This window comes from Aulonocara stuartgranti, assembly GCF_965226115.1.
Source record: "Aulonocara stuartgranti genome assembly, chromosome: 3".
NCBI classification, from domain to species: domain Eukaryota; kingdom Metazoa; phylum Chordata; class Actinopteri; order Cichliformes; family Cichlidae; genus Aulonocara; species Aulonocara stuartgranti.
The window spans coordinates 50585315-50603997 of NC_138941.1; the positions used below are offsets into that span (position 1 = coordinate 50585315).

Consider the following 18683-nt stretch of genomic DNA (forward strand, 5'->3'; position numbering starts at 1 on the left):
CAAAGAAAAAAACAAAACAAAGAAACCCAGCTCTGCACCGACTTCCTGACACACATGCACAAAGTGTTGCTGTTTAGACTTTGAACACGCCCACACTCTCACACATATTAGAAACATGCTTCATGAAACGCTTTCAGTTTGAGCGACACCGCTGCACTCAGACCGCTGCAAAGGTATTTCTTTTCTTCTTGTGTGTGTGTGTATCCACGATAAAACTATTGTTACAGCTTTTATTTTCAGGAGTGAGTCGTGTATTTTTAATTTAGCTAACTTTTGATTAAATGTTTTGGACTAAAGTTTCCAAACGTGATATGCACCTGCTTTATCCACTTTTCAAAATTGAATCTATGTACAAGTATAAAGAATTAATTTACTAACTGATACAACAGATGAGATTAATTTGTCGTTTAGGAAAACAGATAATTGTTCATGGCACAGATTCATGAAGATGCTGGAATCTTCATGAATCTGTGATGTGAATCTCCTGTTCCACTACATCTCAAAGGTGCTCTACTGTTCTCACATATGGTGACTTTGGAGGCCTCTTGGGTGCAATGAACGCACTGTAATCTTCAAGAAACCAGCTTGAGATTATCCTGATCTTTGTGACATGGTGTATTATTCTGCACCTTGCACCTTTAGGCAAGTGTAGTTGTGATTTGGTGTTATATAAATAAAATACAATTGACTTGAAAAGGCAAGTCATGGCCAGGAATAACACTGATGCAGGCTGTGGTTTTTAAATGATGCTCACTTGGGGCCCAAATGTGCCTAATGCCATTATACCAGCACCACCAGACGGAAGTATTAATACAATGCATCGATCTGTGCATCCATGTTCATGTAACACCAACTTTTGACTGCCATTTGAATTTTGCCACAGAAATCAAGACTCATCAGACCAGGCAACATTTTTCCAATGTCTTATTGTCTGTTTTTGGCGCTATATAAATAACATTGAATTAAACCTGCTTCAAGGTTCCTTGTTAATTCAGAAATGCTCTTCTGCATACTTTGGTTGTAATGAGTGTTTATTTGAGGTACCATTGTCTCTGGTCATTCTTCCCTGACCTCTGACATCAACAAGGCCCAGAGAACTGCTGCTCACTTTACATTTTCCCTTTCAGAGTATTCTCTGTAAACCACAGAGATCACTGTGCAGTAAAATACCAGCAGATTAGCAGTTTCTGCAATACTTAGACCACCCTGTCCAGCACAAATAATCATACAACATTCAAAGTTTCTCAAATCACCTTTCTTCTTCATTCAGATGCAGTTTAGCAGCTTTACTGAATTAAACCGGGTGACAGGTGTATCCCACCAGAGGCCCTTTTTATGAAAGGCTAGAAAGTAGTTCAGGTACCCAACTGATGCAAACCTTGAAACTAACCTGCAAAAGCTGCAGAAACTCTGCTGCACATGTGTGAAGTATGCAGCTCAACTTGTTTGGTCCCGGTTGCCAAGATCGACCTATTTATAGAGCAACCTGGAGTGATTTAGAGAGCTGATAACCTCTGAGCATAACCGAGGTTGTGAGGTTTAGGGAAGCAAAAATAAGGAAATGATATCCTGGGCATGCCCAACTTGCTGTGTGAAAATGCAAATAAGCGCCTTAAGTAATTTAAGTGAGAGCATTTGCTTATGTTGACTCATTAGTACTTTTTGCCTTCATACTGAGCAGCACAGAGGTGCCGACCTCTGTCTTTTGTATTTAATTTGCTGTGTGTGTGTCACAGGAACAGAGAAAACGCTGTCTTACTTGCTGTGCATTCTTGACTTTCTGAGTCAGGAGTACTTGTAAAACAAAGCTTGTATAAAGTGGAGAAAAGGGTCAGACTTTGGTGTGTTATTTTAAGTTGTTGCTTACGTTATCTTCCTTTAATTATAGCAAGCTCAAAATAAGTGTAGCTCGACCCTCTTGGGTTGATGTGACTTTTTTTTGAAGCAATGAGTTTGCATGAGTAGAGCTAATGTTGTGGTTCAGCCCGCTCTTGTTTCAAAATGGCTTTCAGCGAAAACTCGAACAAAATGCTCCAGAGATCTTCAGGATTTTCTACCTACAATCTAAAAAATAAAAAACCCTTTAAATCTCTGTGATGGTGAGAAATGTTTTTAGAGTAATTCATAGCAAAATGCACAATTTCTTTTTTAAAGTAAAGCTTGTGTGGTTCGTTTTAGATTACTTACGTTTGAATCTTTTTCTGAGAGCAAATCTTGCTCTTAAAAATGATACCTAAGCTTACCTTCAGTTTTTTTTTGATGATCATGGACTATAAGCTCACCATGACACAGTAAAAACCTTTCCTTTCAGAATCTTTTTGAGTGCCTCTGCTCTTAAAATGTACCTGGTTAAAGTTCCATCTGAAAAAAGCAAACAAAAAAAAAAAACAGACATAAAAAAAGACACCTTTAATATAAAGCAGCTTTAATTAAAAAATAATAATTCTACTCTAAGGGGAATTCATGCTTAGATGAGGATTTCTGGTTGTCATCAGTGCAGATAGCTGCTGTCTTGATAAACTGAACGTCTGCTTCGTGAATAAATTTGGAGGAAACATGGTTCAAAACAGTTCACAACATAGAGCTGAAGAATATGAAGAACACAGAAAAATGTGAATTTCGACTCTACATGTGCTGAGACACAACAACAGTATGGCTAGCAGCTGCTATACACTAAAAACAGTTTTTACCTTTAAGTCTTACAAAACTTTCCTTTTTAAACTTTTCCAAAGAAACTTTTGAAAATAAACTGACTGACGTCGTCATTTTCATTTTCTGGGTGTAACATGGGATGCACAATCTAAGGATCATGAACTTTTAATGATAAAAAAAATAGAAATTGCGCACATTTTTATTGTGAAACAAGAAAGAAGGAAATGTTCTCAAAAAATTTGTCTGAAAACATAAATGACCATATTTATCTGACCAATCACTCTGAGTATCCACAGAGTCATCCTTAGTTTTTCCTTTTTGCTTTAGTTAAGGTCCACGTAGAAAAAATTTAGCTGGTCACTAAAGTACACGTCAAAAACCTCACATTTCTCAAGGCATCGTGTTAATCAGCAGCAGGATAGTGCAGTCATATCAGGGCAGGGCGGTGCAGCGGTTTGGCTGTCGGCTCACAGGAAGCCTTTCTGTGTGGAGCTTGCATGTTTTCTCTGCGGCTTCTCGTTGGTTTCCTTCAGGTGCTCCTTCCTCCTCCCACAGTCCAAACACATGCATGTTAGGCGCTTTTTGAGTTTTTTGTTTTAAAATAATGTGTAGGTTTTTATTTTATAGGCTTTTGAGATAATTTTGGAGTCACATTAGAGCTGTTTGGGGGTTTTGGTTGGGGGTGTGAGATTGTGGTTTGACCCCTTTAACACTCATTAGTCTGTAGCCTGCTCTGTGACTGCCACCATGCTCTGATTAAAAACAATCTAAATCTGGTTAATAATTTAACAGTTCTCAGAACTTTAAACCCTGTCATTTCCTTCACGTTGACCTCAATGGCATTGGCTCTGTTCTCTAGTTTCAGTGTCTGCAGCCATACTTCAACCAAACAAACCAAACCTGAAGAAAAATGCAACTTTTATTCCTTCATATTTAAGAAGCCATTACTTCTCATGTTTTCTCATTTCTTCCCTGTTCTTATAACAGGAAGTGTTTTACTGAGGCACCTGTTAACAAGAAAAATAACCAAACCAAAGGAACAGCTGCTGTGGTGACAACGCACTGACAATGCCAGGAAGCTCATCTACCATAGTCATGAAGCTGATATGTCAGCTTTTCTCGCTTTCTTTGTCCCCATTATCTGATTCATTTGTCTCTTAAAGATAAAAACCCAAAGAGATTGTGGGTCTTTTAAATGGTGTCGCAATCAATTTAAATAAATATCTGTGTGTTGCAGATGGAGTTTGCTTGCAGCCATGTTGTTTGCAACTGGAGTCCAGATGGACCAGGTGAGTTTCTTAAAGTGAATCTTTGCCAATGTGACAAATAATGCTCATGCTTGCTATAGTTAGAACCTTTCAAGTACATTAAGCCGGTGAAATGTTGACATCTTTGACCCTGAGTTGCAGAACAGTCTGCGTCTGTTTGTATTAAGTGCCACCAAAAAGGAAGAGAGCGTGCATAACTGCTTAAACCTGTTATAACGAAGGGTTTTTCCTCCAACTATAGGCGTTTTTCCTATGGGGCCCGAGTATGACAACATAGTGCCAGTAAAACAACAAGCAGGTAATTTTCTCACTCATGCACTTGCAAAAAATGTGCACAAGCATGCAGCTCTCATGACGCTGATGGTGATGAACCGTTGCTTTTTTCTGGCCAGAGCGTTGATTAAATTCTCAAGAGCATTGCAGTGAAATAACAGGAAAGCATATTAAGTAGTAATGTGTGTGCGTGCGTGTGTGTGTGTGTGGGCATGCTTGCAAATGCAAGACAGACAAAGAGACGAACTGTGTAGGAGATGTAAAGATAGAGGTTCAACAAGGGAAAGTCCACACAGAGAAAAAGATGTCAGATAGCTCTAATTATCAAGATGTTAGAAGAGTGTGACAGTTAATGCTGATAAAACTAAAAAACCTGTCCAAATCAGTTTGGCTCCACCCCCATTGCCAGTAAAATTGAATTTCTCACCAACACAAATCAATTTCAGTGAAATTAATGTAAGAAATAAAGTAAATATTCCACATATCAAGTATTAACAAGTATTAACGCAGATCATAAAAACAAAAATCAAGATTTGTATTATTTGTTCTGCAGATAGATAGTAAATGGTTGGATAAGCACAACAGAATGGATGGATGGTGACAGATGGCCTGTAGAATTTTTTCTGAGTTCCTCAGGCCTTAAAATGTTGTTGGTTGAAGTTCAATCAGAAAAATCTAACAAAAAGACAGCATTTATTATAAAACAGCTTTCATATTTGCAGCTAGATAGATGGATATTAGGTCTCACAGTGAACGCTTTTATGACTTTTTGGCATTGATGTCACATGACTGTCAATGGTTCGGATTGTTTTGCAATGGTTTATGTGGTTCTTATGGTCCAGTGTGGTCGCAGCCATTCCCCATGTGATGGCCACTGATAACAATTTGCATATTGACGACTGCCAAATCGAGGCCACGGCCTATTGTTAGTGGTGCTAGGTTCAGATCATTTTGCGACGGTTTATGTGGTTCCATCTCATCATCTGAGATGGATGCAGTCACTTGGATCAGTGAAGAAATGTTGAGGCGAACAGAATAAACTTTCTGGGATTTCCTTGTCTGGATTATTGAGCATGCATTAAGACATTATTACTTTGGATTGTTTTCAGACTTCATGTTGCATTACTTCTAGGATTAATTCTGATTTCACTCCCAGTTTAGTTTCACTTTCACTTAGTCTTTGGTTAGGTAAGGGAACCAACATTATATGATTCGATTGGGGAAAAGGTCCCCTCTACTTCACCAGACTGAAAATCAGCAGCATGAAGTTTAAACTTTTTGGTTCAAATTTACATCAATAGGTATGGATGAGGTACAACACTGAGTGTTTCTTGTCTTGTGTTTCTACGGTGTATTGACAGACATACAGGCTTTTTGTGCTGGGGTGTTTTTTTCTGTTCTCAACCTCTTCTCCCATTAGCAGCTCAGTCTGAGTGGAGTTTTTTTCCCCTCTTCCTCTCACCTCATGTTATGAATTGTGTTGTTTTTTCCTATCAGCCTACCTCTCTGACATGTCTTCCCAATGTGATGTTTGTGTAAAGTTTGGTCAGAGGGCTCCTTTGTAAGTGTGCATGCGCCATTAGCGTGCTGCCTGCTGTAACCTATAATTTCCTTCGGGATTAATAAAGTATTTCTGATTTAGATTCTAATTTAAAATCTGTAAGACAGGGTGGAGGCTCTGTCATGGTTTGTGGCTGTATATCAACCAGAGGTGTTAAGCTCATTTTCATGCAGAAAAAAATGAAGCCGCTGCATGTCAGATGCTATCCAGAATGTACTATTTTTGCCTTACACCAACAGGAATAAATCATGGCTTCTGTTTCTGTTTGTTCATTTAAAGATAAAGGCGATAGTACTGAAATTAGTAAGATTACGGTCAGCTGATTAAAAAGCTCCTGGGTTTCCTAAAAAGGCCTGACATTCATGCTAATATATAGCTGACAGTTAGTATACAAGGAATAAACAATACAGAGTAGAAATGTGATAACTAAACTAAAGGGCAAGTGTGACCACCTGACTAATGTAATATTTTTTTGTTTGTTTGCTTGTTTTTAAGGAGAGTGAATTTTAAATTTACAACTCAAAATTTAAAGAGACAAAATCAGCTGTTAATTTTCACAATCTTTGATCGGATCAGCTGTAGCCATTTCCTTTAGGTCCATGGGTTGGTGGAAGTTTTATTCTGATAGACCTTTAATGTTTTAAGACAAGTTTTGAAAGAAGATTTTAAAAGGATCTCACATATGCACATCAGATAATGACTGCAGTGAGGTAATAAAGCCATAGCCTGGACTCTGCATGTCCTAGAGAACGTGTCACTTGATACGTTTTGCTTTTGTAGGCTATTTATTCAGTGTTTCCTTGTTACTTCAGATGAGGTTCCTCCACCGCTGCCCCCTCGTCGACTGAGGAAACCTCGGCCTACTTCTCTTCCTCTTTACAACAAGTCCTCCTTCGAGCCTCCGTCTGCTCCTCCCTCCCTCCCTCCTCCTGTTCCTCCCAGACGTGAGTTTGATTTGCCAGTCTTTCCTTATGTTTTATATTTGATATTTAATCTTTCTCTCTCTCTCATTTCCTTTTTGCGTTTCATCAGTTGACAAGCTGGAAGGATTAACCAGGTTGAAGGCCAACGTCAACGTTGTCTCACTCAATGTTGGAAAACTGGTTGACACTAGTCAAGGTCAGGGGGCACACACATGCAAACACACTTCCTTCCAAGTTTTTTGGGGATTTTATTAATCTCTTTTCTTTCTTTGCTTATCAGACTCAGGCATGGAGACTTTTCAAAGGCCAGTGATTTGTGGGAAATGTAGTGCTGCTTTGTCATGTCTCAGTTCGTTACAGAAGAACGTGAGTGGTAATTTAATTGCCGAATTTTTTATTTCTTTGGATTCAACCAATTGATTAACTGGTTTCCACTGGACAAAGGTAGTTGAAACAAACAAAAGCAAATCCTCTTCTTCTTGTGCAGGTTTGGCGATGTGAGTTCTGTGGATATGAAAACAGCGTAGACGAAAGTTTAGCTGCTTTGTGCATTGGCCAGCGAGCCGGTGTGCGCAGTGATGACCTTTACCTGCCCAGACAGAGTGAAGACGACTATCAGAACTTAGAGGACACGCTAGTTGTTTTCTGCGTGGACACTTCTGGCAGCATGAGCGTTACTACAGAGGTGTGTGGATTGCATTATTCAAACACACTGCGGGTAAAATTCCTACAGTCATTGTTTATCAAAAGCTGGAGGCTACCCTTGTGGTTGCAAAAAGAGTTCTTGCATGATTCAAAAGCTTGTAGGATCGCCTTGAGCATAAAATAACTTGAAGTAAATGCATTTCTGTATGATTTTATCAGTCGTCAAGTCCTCAGTGAAGAATATTATTCCACTCTCATTTAAGTGTGTTGCTTTAGTTGATTGAGTTTTGCAGGCATCCATTTATGGACAGCTCTGTTAAGGTCCTGCCACAGAACAGGACGTGCCACAGCGTTTCAGTGAGTTTGAGGTCTGGACTCTGAATTGGATCATCTGGATTCTTTTCTTTTTTAGACATTCAGTTGTAGATTTTGTGTGTTCTTGTCCTGTTGTATGATATAATTTGGACAAAGCTTTAGCTGTCGGACAGATGGGCTTACATTTGATTCTAAAATAAAGAATGGTATGCAGAGGAGTTGTTGGTTGACTCAATGACAACAAGGTGCCCAGGTCCTGTAGCTGCAATCAGCATCCACACAATATAGGTGTTTATGATGATATGCTGTGTTTGGGTTTCACTCTACATTGTGGCCAAACCTCCCACTTTGATCTCGTCTGTGCAGTCTTGTCTCTGTCAAGTTTTGTGTTTTGCTCAGATGCAAGATTATTTACTTTTTATTTATTTATTTATTTTAGACAGAGAGAGAGAGAGAAAAGGGTTTCTTCTGGCAATCCTTCCAAACAAGCCGTACTTGTTCAGTCTTTTTCTAATGGCACTGTCAAGATTTTTTACATTTAACATGCTAACTCAGTCTGAGATGCACCTCTCAAGTTTCTTGCAGTTTATGTAAGCACTGCACAATCTGTTCTTCGGGTGGACTTACTGGGACATCCACTCTTAAAAAGATTGTGGCATTGTGGTAACATATAGCTAAATACCAAAATGTCTGCTGTCATCGAGGTGCCTACACTCACTTGTTATCAGTTAAACAAGTGTAATTAATTAGCAGCACCTGGCTGCTACTTACCTTCTGAATACCTGTAGTAGCAGTAAAGAGACATTCAGTTTTCCACAGTTGAAACCTCTTTTCCACATGATTGTAGGTTAATTAAATCACAATAAAACTCCATTTGAAATGTTCAGTCTTATCATGTTTGCTCTGCTTTAGGTTCCATCAAGCAATGGCTCTGTAACATACGTATCCAGACTAGAGGTGAGAGGATAATTTGTTGTGGTTTGATTGGCTGAGCTGCATTAACATAATCATTTTGTTTTAAAGTTTGTGCTGTTTTGGTATGTCTTCACAGGGTATGCAGGATGCCCTCTACAGGGCACTATTCACCATAAAGCAACGGTCCCCTCATCGGAGGGTGGCTCTGGTGACATTTAACGATGAGGTAGGAGATGTAGCGGTAGTAGTAGTAGTATTAATTATAACACTGATTCTTGTATGCTGCTTTTTTGAATCTTTCTTTTTTGTGAACATTTAAATACAAATATAAGTGTTATCCCATCCAACTAGCATGTGGTAAAAGATTGTAAAAGGTGTTTAGTATTCATTATGTCTTTGGACTCCAGAAATCACAATGAGAACAAATCATTATGGTTGATTCAGACTGAACCTGGGGTCCTTATCAGGAGTGGGGATGCTAAAGCTTTAGGTATTTTGCTGTCTACCTTAAAACAACGACAACAAAAACTAAATTTATTTTTTTTACCTTTTACTCTACTGTTACATTTTTTTTTTTTACTTCCATGCGATCTTTCTCATTTTTTGAGTAGAATAGAATAGAAAAGCCCTTTATTGTCTTTCCTATGGTTTTGGGGGGTTTTTTTGGCCAATTTTAATCTATATGAATATATAATCGTGTCACTCAAGATATAATGAATATTTAATTGCATTCCTCTATGTTGCTATAACTAAGTACATTGCTCCAGTTTTACCTCAATGTTGTAAAATAGAAAAATCAGTGGAGCAGATCATAAGACGTCCTTGTTCATAGAACCAGACTTATAAAGTCCATTGAATCCCTTATTTATCACTACATGAGAGAATTTTAAATGTTTTCCTGTTTTTGTCCCCTTTGGACCTTGCATAATTGACAGTTATGTAGCCTGGCCCACAAAAACAAGAGGACTTCCTGTTTACCATGATGAACTGTCATGCTCTGTAGAAGATGGCTCTTCAGCAGACAGAAGGGAGAAGCAATCTGCCCTCATCTGCCAGAGAATTTGTTTTTTTGTCAAAATTTGAATTAAATGTTGAAGACATTAAATGAAGAAGACCTTATAAATCTCCTGCCCCTGGAGTACTCTAACTACATTCTGCTGGTTTCACAGGTTGTAATATATGGTGATGGTACTAGTGCTCCTATCACACTCAGGGATTGGGCGCTAGTTGACTACGACCATATATGGGAAAAGGGTGTGACTTACCACATCCCACACTGTATCGCTGAGACCTACAACCACCTAATACAGAGGGTCAAAGAGTAAGTGTTAGAAGTGTTTTAGAAACATGGAAGAATGCTCTGTACAGTCTGAAACACTCTTTGTTTTCTCCACATCTCTGACTCTAGACTCAGGGAACATGGAGCCACGTGTCTTGGTCCCGCAGCATTAGCCTCCGTTGCCATGGCTTCAAGGTACCCCGGGTCAAAAGTGAGTAAATGAGCGGTCAGATATCAGATTGGGACAACTGAGTGCTGTGACTGTCACCACTATTAACAAGAACCTTGCGGCTGTTGTGATTTACAGGTCATTTTATGTACTGATGGCAAAGCAAACATCGGACTGGGAGAGATGGAGGAAGCTCCCTCTCTGACTCCTTCTGCCTTTACTCCATATTTCTATACTCAGCTGGCTCTAGATGCGGTACAGAAGGGGTAAGGGCTCACATGCATGCACAAAGTTGTTGAGCATTTGTCAAGGGACAGGATGAAGTTTACAGACTCTTGTGTGGCAGGTAAATGATTGCTCACCAGAGACATGGTTAACGCAATTAAACATTGACAAATGCTCAATGTTTAATTGCGTTAACCATGTCTCTGGTGAACAATCATTTACCTGCCACACAAGAGTCTGCCTCAAAGTCAGACAGGCACCACCTCTGCTCCTAAACACAGCAGCTGATAAGAATAGTCCTGTTTTGTTTTGCAGATTTAAGTGTAAACTTCATCCTGTCCTCTTCGAGTATTGAAATTGTGTGGTATTTAGAGATATTCCTGTCAAATATTGATCGTAGGCGATCGTGACTCAAGAGTTGGGAGTTTGCCTTGTAATCGGAAGGTTGCTGGTTCGAGCCCTGGCTCCAACAGTCTCGGTCGTGGTGTCCTTGGGCAAGACACTTCACCCGTTGCCTACTGGTGGTGGTCAGAGGGCTCGGTGGCACCAGTGTCTGCCACCGCCGCCATCACCTGTGTGTGAATGGGTGGATAACTGGATGTGTAAAGCGCTTTGGGGTCCTTAGGGACTAAGTAAAGAGCTATACAAATATAGATAAATGGCCATTTACCATTTCAAATCTTTTACTTTTTTCTGTTTACAGAGTATATTTGTTTTAATTTTAATTACACAGTCCCGATCAAAAGTTTATGAACACTTGAAAAATGACAAAAAAAATCATATTTTGCATGGTTGGATCTTAACAAGGTTCCTGACAGAACAGATTCAAGTGCAGACTGTGTAATTAAAGCAAAAGATTTTTATTTTCAATACCAGCTGATCAAAAGTTTAGGACCGCATGCCTTTAAAAGGCCAAATTTGTGCAAAAATGTGGGTTCATTGTCATTTTCTGTCAGATAGTCACACTGTCATGATGTTCTGATGGCAAAGGCAAAAAAACGTCCCTTTTTGAACGTGGTCGGGTTGTTGAACTGCATAAGCAGAGTCTCTCGGAACATGCCATCGCCTCTGAGGTGGGACGCAGTAAAACAGTCATTTGGAATTTCTTAAATGATCCTGGGGGTTATGGAACAAAAAAGTCAAGTGGAAGACCCAAAACAATTTCACCAGCACTGGATCCAATTGGCTGTCTGTCAAGACACTGGACAATTCCCGAACCAAATTAAGGCCGTTACTGGTGCCAACTGCAGCCCCCTAACCATCAGACAGCATATAGTTTGAAGGGCCTCAAAAACAAAAAACGTCTTCAATGGTATTGTCTCCTTGAATGCCACAGAACTGACCATGTGGACTTTGCAAGAGAGAACTAAACATGGGACATTGAAAGGTGGAATAAAGTTTATTCTCTGATGAAATTTTTTTTTAACCTTGATGGTCCTGATGGTTTCCAACGTTACTGGCATGACAAGTAGATCCAACCTTAGATGTTTTCTATGCGTCACAGTGGAGGGGACACAATAATGGTCTGGGGTGATTTTTCCTTCAGTTTAACAATGGAGCTTGTGCAGAGGCATCAAACGGCCACTGATTTCTGTTTTGGGGGCAATTACAGGGTTGTTTTTTTTTGGAGGTGTGGTCCTAAACTTTTGATCAGCTGTAAAACAGCTGATTTCAGTTTAAGCATTGTTTTCAATAAATTATGCATGCTCAAAAAACCTCCCATTTCTTCTTATTGCATGTTGAAGCTCTACTTGGAACCTTGTTAAGATCCAGCCATGCAAAATATGATTTGTTTTGCCATTTTTCAAGTATTCTTAAACTTTTGATTGGGATTGTAAAAATAAAACCGTCAGTCAAAATAAAACAGTGGGGAAAAAAAAAGAAAAAAAAAAGAAATGCTTGTGAGGAGAGGTTCACAATGACCAGAATCTGGAACAGAACAAAGACGTCAACATCTGGTGAAGTTTAAGAGCCTTTACTCCAGTGCAAATCAGTTGACTTGTAGCTTATCAGCACAAAAAAGTCACTTTGTTGGGATAAACAAAGTAAAAACTGGAAACATATGCTTTGTTCTGGAGTAGAAATGGAGAATTTACTACTAAGACTTCATTTTACAGCTACATGCTACAGTTTGTACACTCTTTTATATACTCTTTGCACATGTACTCTACAGCATTCCAGAATTCAGACTCACCTGGCTACAGCAGGGTGTCTAGCTCAAACCTTTGAACTTTTCACATCTGCATGAACTGAGCACATCAGCCACAAGACCTGTCTAATTCTGTGAAAAACATATCTCTTTCTTTCCTTTTTCAGAGTCATAATATCAGTAATGACTTTTGAAGGGACAGACTGTCGCCTGGCTGATATTGGTAAACTGGCAGATGCTACGGGAGGAAGAGTGAGATAGACACAAATTAATTCACACAAGCAAACACAAAGAAGAACATATTACTGTAACTCTTGCTCCTTGGCTTGCGCAGGTAAATATTGTCAGCATTGGCACGGTAGCAAGAGAGATTCAATCGGTCTCCGAAGATAACGTCCTAGCTACAGGAGTCAAAGCAACCCTGCTCGCTTCTGATGGAGTGTGAGTGGCAACGTAAAAACACTGCCACATAAACATTTTACATACTCGATTGTATGTTAGTCTAATAACAATAATAATATAGAGTGGTGCAGTGGTATCCAAAATATTAATTTCCTTTGTTTCCTTCTTTTATTTTCACTCTTCTCTCTCTTTCACTTTAGGTATTTTCCATATGAGGATGAAAACAATCACAAACTGGTAAGAGAGATTGGGAATGTCACCAAAGGTCTGGAGATCACCTTCCAGTTTGCTGTAAAACCAGATTTTATGGAATGTAGGTCAACTCTGCTGTATTATTACTGCTTAAAAATCATTTTTAGTGCAGAAAGCATTTAATAGAATCAACCAAAGTCTAATCTATTTTGTTATATATTGGTCTGTATTCACCAGTTTTTCTCCAGAAAGGAATGCTTCCATTCCAAATGCAGCTCAGCTTCAAGACCAGAGACCAACACAGAATCACTCGCATCATCACCGAACAGCGACCAGCAACTACCTGCAGGTAAAAAGCTGGAGCTGGGTGTTAAATACTTTTAGAATCATTAACTTAAATGTGTTCCAGTTAATCATAAAATATATTTATATATTTAATTTCATCTTGTTTATCTGTCTGTCTGAAGTCGGATTTTTGCAGGTAGACTTAACATGGCAGTGCTCGATGTTCACTGCGCACAGCTCTGTGCCAGTTTAACCATGGAGGGTAAAGTGCAGGAGGCACAAAGGCAGCTGAAAGCACAGCAAGACCTGCTGCAACAAGTCAGGTATGAGTCTTGTAGAGGATACATGGAGAAAAAGGTAATAATGAATGCACATATGAGAGATTCAGTAGCCAGCTATTAAGGCACTGATAATGTATGCTGCATGCTATTGTTGTGATGAATCCTGTAAAAAGTCAATTTGGTGAATTTGGACCTAAGTCAATGAAAGCCAGACCGAAATCTGTTTTTACTACAAGCATTTTTATTATTATGGTTTACACAAAATTTATAAGAAATGTGAAGAAGTGTTTACTTTGTAGAAGTGACAGAAAGTGGCTAAAACAACTCTATATAGATCCCAGATAATATAGCTACTGTTTTCTGCAACATTTGGCCACTCAGTGTTTCAGGAATTAAATTTGAGACACCACGTGCATAAAATGGTCATTAAACTTTATCATACAGAGAAAAGAAGCTCGAGTTCTCCTAAAAACAAACTAACTTACCTTAGTATTCTTTTATATAGTCCAAACGTAAAGTGTTACACATTATGTTGAGGAATAATTATGCAAATATTCTCAACTTTATTACTTTTGTGTAGTTACTGCTGCCTGCCTTTGTAGGAAAGATATTTTCCAAGTGTGGCATTTAATCTCTTGTCACTATTTTATTACTACCGGACATTTAAACTTTTATAAATATTCAGATTATTATTTTTTAAATCCCTATAACAATAAATAGCAAAGCAGATATGTATGCAGATCTTAGTACACATTGAATGGGGGGGATCTAGACCCATCAGTTCACCTGTACTGTGGGGCCACTGAGCCACCACCTGATCATTTTACGTTAACGGTTGAAGTGAGTAGAAGAAAGTGGAATGGTTTTAAGGGGTTAGAGTTCAAGTGTGTGTGTGACTTTACTGTGTTGTAGGCAGTAACAGTGCCTCTTTCTAAACTACAGCAAGTGGAGGCCAATCCAAAAGGAAGAGAGTATGTATGGTAACTGGATGGAAACCATGACGACAATTTGTGAGGACATTACCACGGAATCCCAGGTATTCATACACTTTTTTAATGAAGACAATTAGATGAAATATCACACAGTGAGTTGTATCATTATATAAACCCTTTGTTTATGTAGCATGAACATTTTGGAAGTATTCATTTTTATTTTATTTTTACATGTGTCAGATGTTGTGTTTGTCTGTGACTGAGCAGGCAAAGAGTTGGAAAATCGTACTTTTATACAACTGCCAATCAAGCAGCACAAGAATTCATGAAACATTAATCAGATGTTGTGCACTCGTAATCTTTCTTTTTTTATTTGTTTTTTGTCTGCACATACATTGCAACAGATCAACAACAAAGTTAATACTAACTTCTAACAGTCGTAAATATGAAAATATAGCCCTCACCCTATAAATTTTAACTTGAGTAAATACTAAACTCAGAGTGAGAATGAGCTTATTGAACTCCATCACAGCCCCTTAATGGTCAGCACCTTTCAAGCAACCACAGTGAATAAAGTTTTTATAGCTACTTTTTGAACCTCTCCATAGACGAAAATTTTGCAATTAGTGCAAGAGTACAAGATCCACTGGAACAAGATATTAGATTTTGTTTATTGGTCTGTTTATGAGTTTGTAAAAAATAGTTATTCACAGATTATCAATTTTTTTTACATCTATTACAGCTGACTCTTTCTGATGAAGCAGCTAAGGTGGTGTACCAGATGAAGAGAGCCAGCAGTGTCAGAAACAACAACAACAGCAGCAACACAGTTAATGTCCAAAAGAAGACCACAAAGAAGAAAAAGGCTGTCATGGAGGCTGTGTAAATTAAAAGACAAAACAAAACTGTTTATTAAGCAATTAATTTTACAGCAGTGAGAGAACCATAGTTTCTTTTTATTTAAGAAGCCCAGAGTACAGACAGGCAAATGTATATGACTAAAAATCTTCTGTGTCTGAGATGCTGTTGTACAATAGATTCAATAAGAGCTCCTACCTCTTTGCTTATTCCACGCCTAATTATTGAGCTGGAAATGGATACAATTTTTCCAACACTGATCTACTCTAGAAAAACTGTACGAGGAGTTTTATCACATTTTTAAATGCAAAATCTCATAAACTGAAGAATTTAGAGTGGTTGTAACTGATTTCGTAGAAGCTGTTACGATTATAGTTTTCTTTGTATTGTAATTATATTTCTTAATAGTCTACAACAGAGATGGGCAGTAACGAGTAAAGTAAGGCATTAATACTGCAAAAAAGGTCATTAGATTACTGTTACTTTCCCGTAAGCACGCTGCGTTACTGCGTTACTCTCACATTGCGTTTGTGAGAGTGTCTCATGACAATGACATAAGCGAGTGCGACATTCGTGGCAACTGTGTGCAGATCAACAATGGATAATATAACGAGTGCAGGAGTATGAGGTGCAGTATTTAATGCGTGGAAGTACTGACCTTACTTTGAGTTTGATTCCGTAAAAAGTGACAAAATCATCAGCATCTGCTGCTCACTGTCTGGGAAGAAAATTTCTTTTTACAGGGAAAAAACCCCTAATCTTCAGAGCAAGCACTGAGTATGCTGCCACGGCAATGTGAAATTCAAAGAGAAACTCCCAGATCCTTCCTCTGACATGACCACTGCGGCATACCTGCACCAGGGCAAACATCCGCCTACCCCACTTTTTTATTTATTTTCTGCTGTGTTTTACTTGCATCTATTTGAAAGAGTGAGTGTAAACACCAAAATTTTTTTTATTTTATGTGCAGGAATGTGCAGAAAATAGGTTTAAATGTTAAACAAATTTCTTCCAGTCAGAGAATGGTGCATATAATTTAATTTTTGCTTGATGCATTAAGTTAAAATATTAAAACTAATAAAACTAGTTTTAAAAGGAGACTTTTTCATTTGATTACATTTTGTATGATGGATTGTGCAGAAAAAGTAGAATTGGGCTGAAAGATCTATCGCTTTATCACCTATTCAGGTTGTAAATCATGTTTTTAAAAAGTCAGTTCAAGTAATGGGATTACTTTTGAGGGGAAATAATCAGTAATTAGTTACTGATTACTGTCAATTTGGTCATGACAATTTGCATATTAATAATCAAGGAACTGACCTCCCAGTCCATTGTTCCTTCAGTGGGCTGGTTTCAGTCATTATTCAAATGTACTGTTTATAAGACTGGGGAAACCTGCAGTCAGCTGAGACTGAACAAGTCACTGTGACGAAACGTTTCTCCCACTGACAACGCTAAGTCCAGAACATAATCAACCTTTTGAGACTGTCAATTTGATCCAAATATTTAGACCAAATTGAACTTTCTACACAAATGACAAAAAAAATTATTGGCCAAATTAAAGTCAAATTTGAAGTGTGATTGCAACAAATAATTCTTTTGTTGAATTTATCATATGTAGACCATACAGGTTCTTTTAGTATCAAGGACTGTTGTTTCTGAATTAAGACTGACAAAAAGTTTATGAGAACTGCCTTAAATCAGTCAGCAAAAAATGTAGCCAAACAAATGTGCTTTTATTTGATTTCTGTTTTAGAGGAATTTTTGTAAAACAAAATGAAACAGTTTTATTTGTTTCATGTGTAATAAATGAACGTGTTTGACATTTCTAAATTAGTCCTGTTTTTATTATATTACAAGAATATTGTTTTTAGTAATGCGATAATAATGCGATTTCATGTGGGATTATTCTGATCTTTACTGGAATTCACATCTGTGACATCAAGCAGTAAAATTTATAATGACAAAAATGTATGAATAACAGCAAATTCATTATATAGTGAAGCACATTTAAACTGATCTATGTTTGATGATATTCATTTGTTGCGGGATTTGCTCGCGTTTTTGTGGCTGGGTGTCCTGTGAGGACCGTAGGTGATGTGTGTGTGAGCATGCGCGTGAGGAGACGCTGTGAGCGCAAAAAATGTCGCGGGTAGCGACGGTGACGGGGGCAGCGTTCTAACGGGCTACAGCCTATGCAGTGTGTATTTGAATGTGCAGTACCGTTATTAAAGCCTCATCCCTTCAGTATCTCAGGTGTCTTGGCTAATTTCTGCCTGCCTCACTGCTCCACAAAAGTGGGGGGATTTAACCCCAAAGTAGGACAAAACTTCGGCCCTGGAGGAAGTATCTGTCAGGGTCCTGGGACTGGGCGACCCAGGACCCCTGGGCAGTCATGGACCTGTGTTATTGTTGTGTATTTTGGTGTTGCTTCCCCTTCTCTGTGCTTGTGTATATGTGTGTGTGGGTGGCTGAGCACTTGTTTATAGGCGGCGTCAGGCCTGGAGGGTGTGGCCCTGCAAGGGGACTGGCCACACCCGAAGCCACACACCTGCTGCTGATCAGGCCTCGTCGGGGGAGCTACTTAAGAGAGTCTTGGAGCTCCCACCGACGCGGGATCATTGCTTGGGACTCCACGTTAGTTACCCAGTTTAGGTTTTGGTCGTGTAGTGTATGCCTGCCATTTTTCAGTGTCCTGACTACTGCCGCTATTGTTTCCCGCAGGAGGAGCGTGGAAGGCTTAAGGAGCAGCGAGCACCGGGAGTGCAGACACGGGAGCAGAGAGCACTTGGAGGACACGACACGGGAGTCTGGGGAAAAACACGGGGATTTATTGTTGTTTGATATCACCCTCTGTAAATAAACGCACTGCTTGAACTTTGAGCTCCGCGCCTGGGTCCTCCTTCCCCACATCCCCACGGTCTGCCAGCCAGACCGTGACAGAATCTCCCCTTGCATCTCCCGACCACGGTCAGGGGACCGACGGTGAGGAATGGTTAGTAATTTTACTCCTATTTGATGGGCACAACCAAACAGTTCATGACAAGCTTATGTATCAGTATGTTTTTGCTGTTGTAGCAAAAACGGTTTGTCTTTAGATAGTGAGTCAGGCTTTACTTTCTCAAACTATATGATACTACAAGACAGAAAGAAAAATAACTTAAACTTTACTATGAGATGCAATCAACACATATACAGTTATATGAGGTAGAAATGATTGTTTTCTAATTAAGAGACATTATATTCTGAAACTACTATAATAGTTTTTTTTAGCCAATACCAAAAATGGCTTCAGATACTGAAACGTCTCTTTTTAATTTCAAACTATTTAAAAAAGTTTGAGATTTAAATTTTGATTA

The 18683-nt window shown here is 38.8% G+C and overlaps 1 protein-coding gene across 1 annotated transcript; it reads left to right on the forward strand.

Annotated features, from left to right (window-relative positions):
- The first annotated feature begins 120 nt into the window (after positions 1-120).
- LOC309701988 (circularly permutated Ras protein 1) lies at positions 121-17134 on the forward strand. Its single transcript, XM_082526347.1, has 19 exons — positions 121-173; positions 3890-3941; positions 4162-4218; positions 6567-6698; positions 6787-6873; positions 6958-7043; positions 7165-7362; positions 8550-8594; positions 8689-8778; positions 9722-9873; positions 9961-10042; positions 10139-10266; positions 12542-12626; positions 12709-12815; positions 12977-13089; positions 13206-13317; positions 13436-13576; positions 14477-14570; positions 15209-17134. Exons 1-19 carry the CDS (start codon positions 123-125, stop codon positions 15350-15352), a joined length of 1956 nt encoding a protein of 651 aa, XP_082382473.1. The 5' UTR covers positions 121-122; the 3' UTR covers positions 15353-17134.
- Positions 17135-18683: the final 1549 nt, after the last annotated feature.

Coding starts and splice junctions, on each gene's coding strand:
- LOC309701988 (XM_082526347.1), top strand. CDS start 123: ATGAAACGCTTTCAGTTTGAGCGACACCGCTGCACTCAGACCGCTGCA. Junction 10,267..12,541: donor CTAGATGCGGTACAGAAGGG/GTAAGGGCTCAC, acceptor TTCCTTTTTCAG/AGTCATAATATCAGTAATGA. Junction 13,577..14,476: donor GACCTGCTGCAACAAGTCAG/GTATGAGTCTTG, acceptor TCTAAACTACAG/CAAGTGGAGGCCAATCCAAA.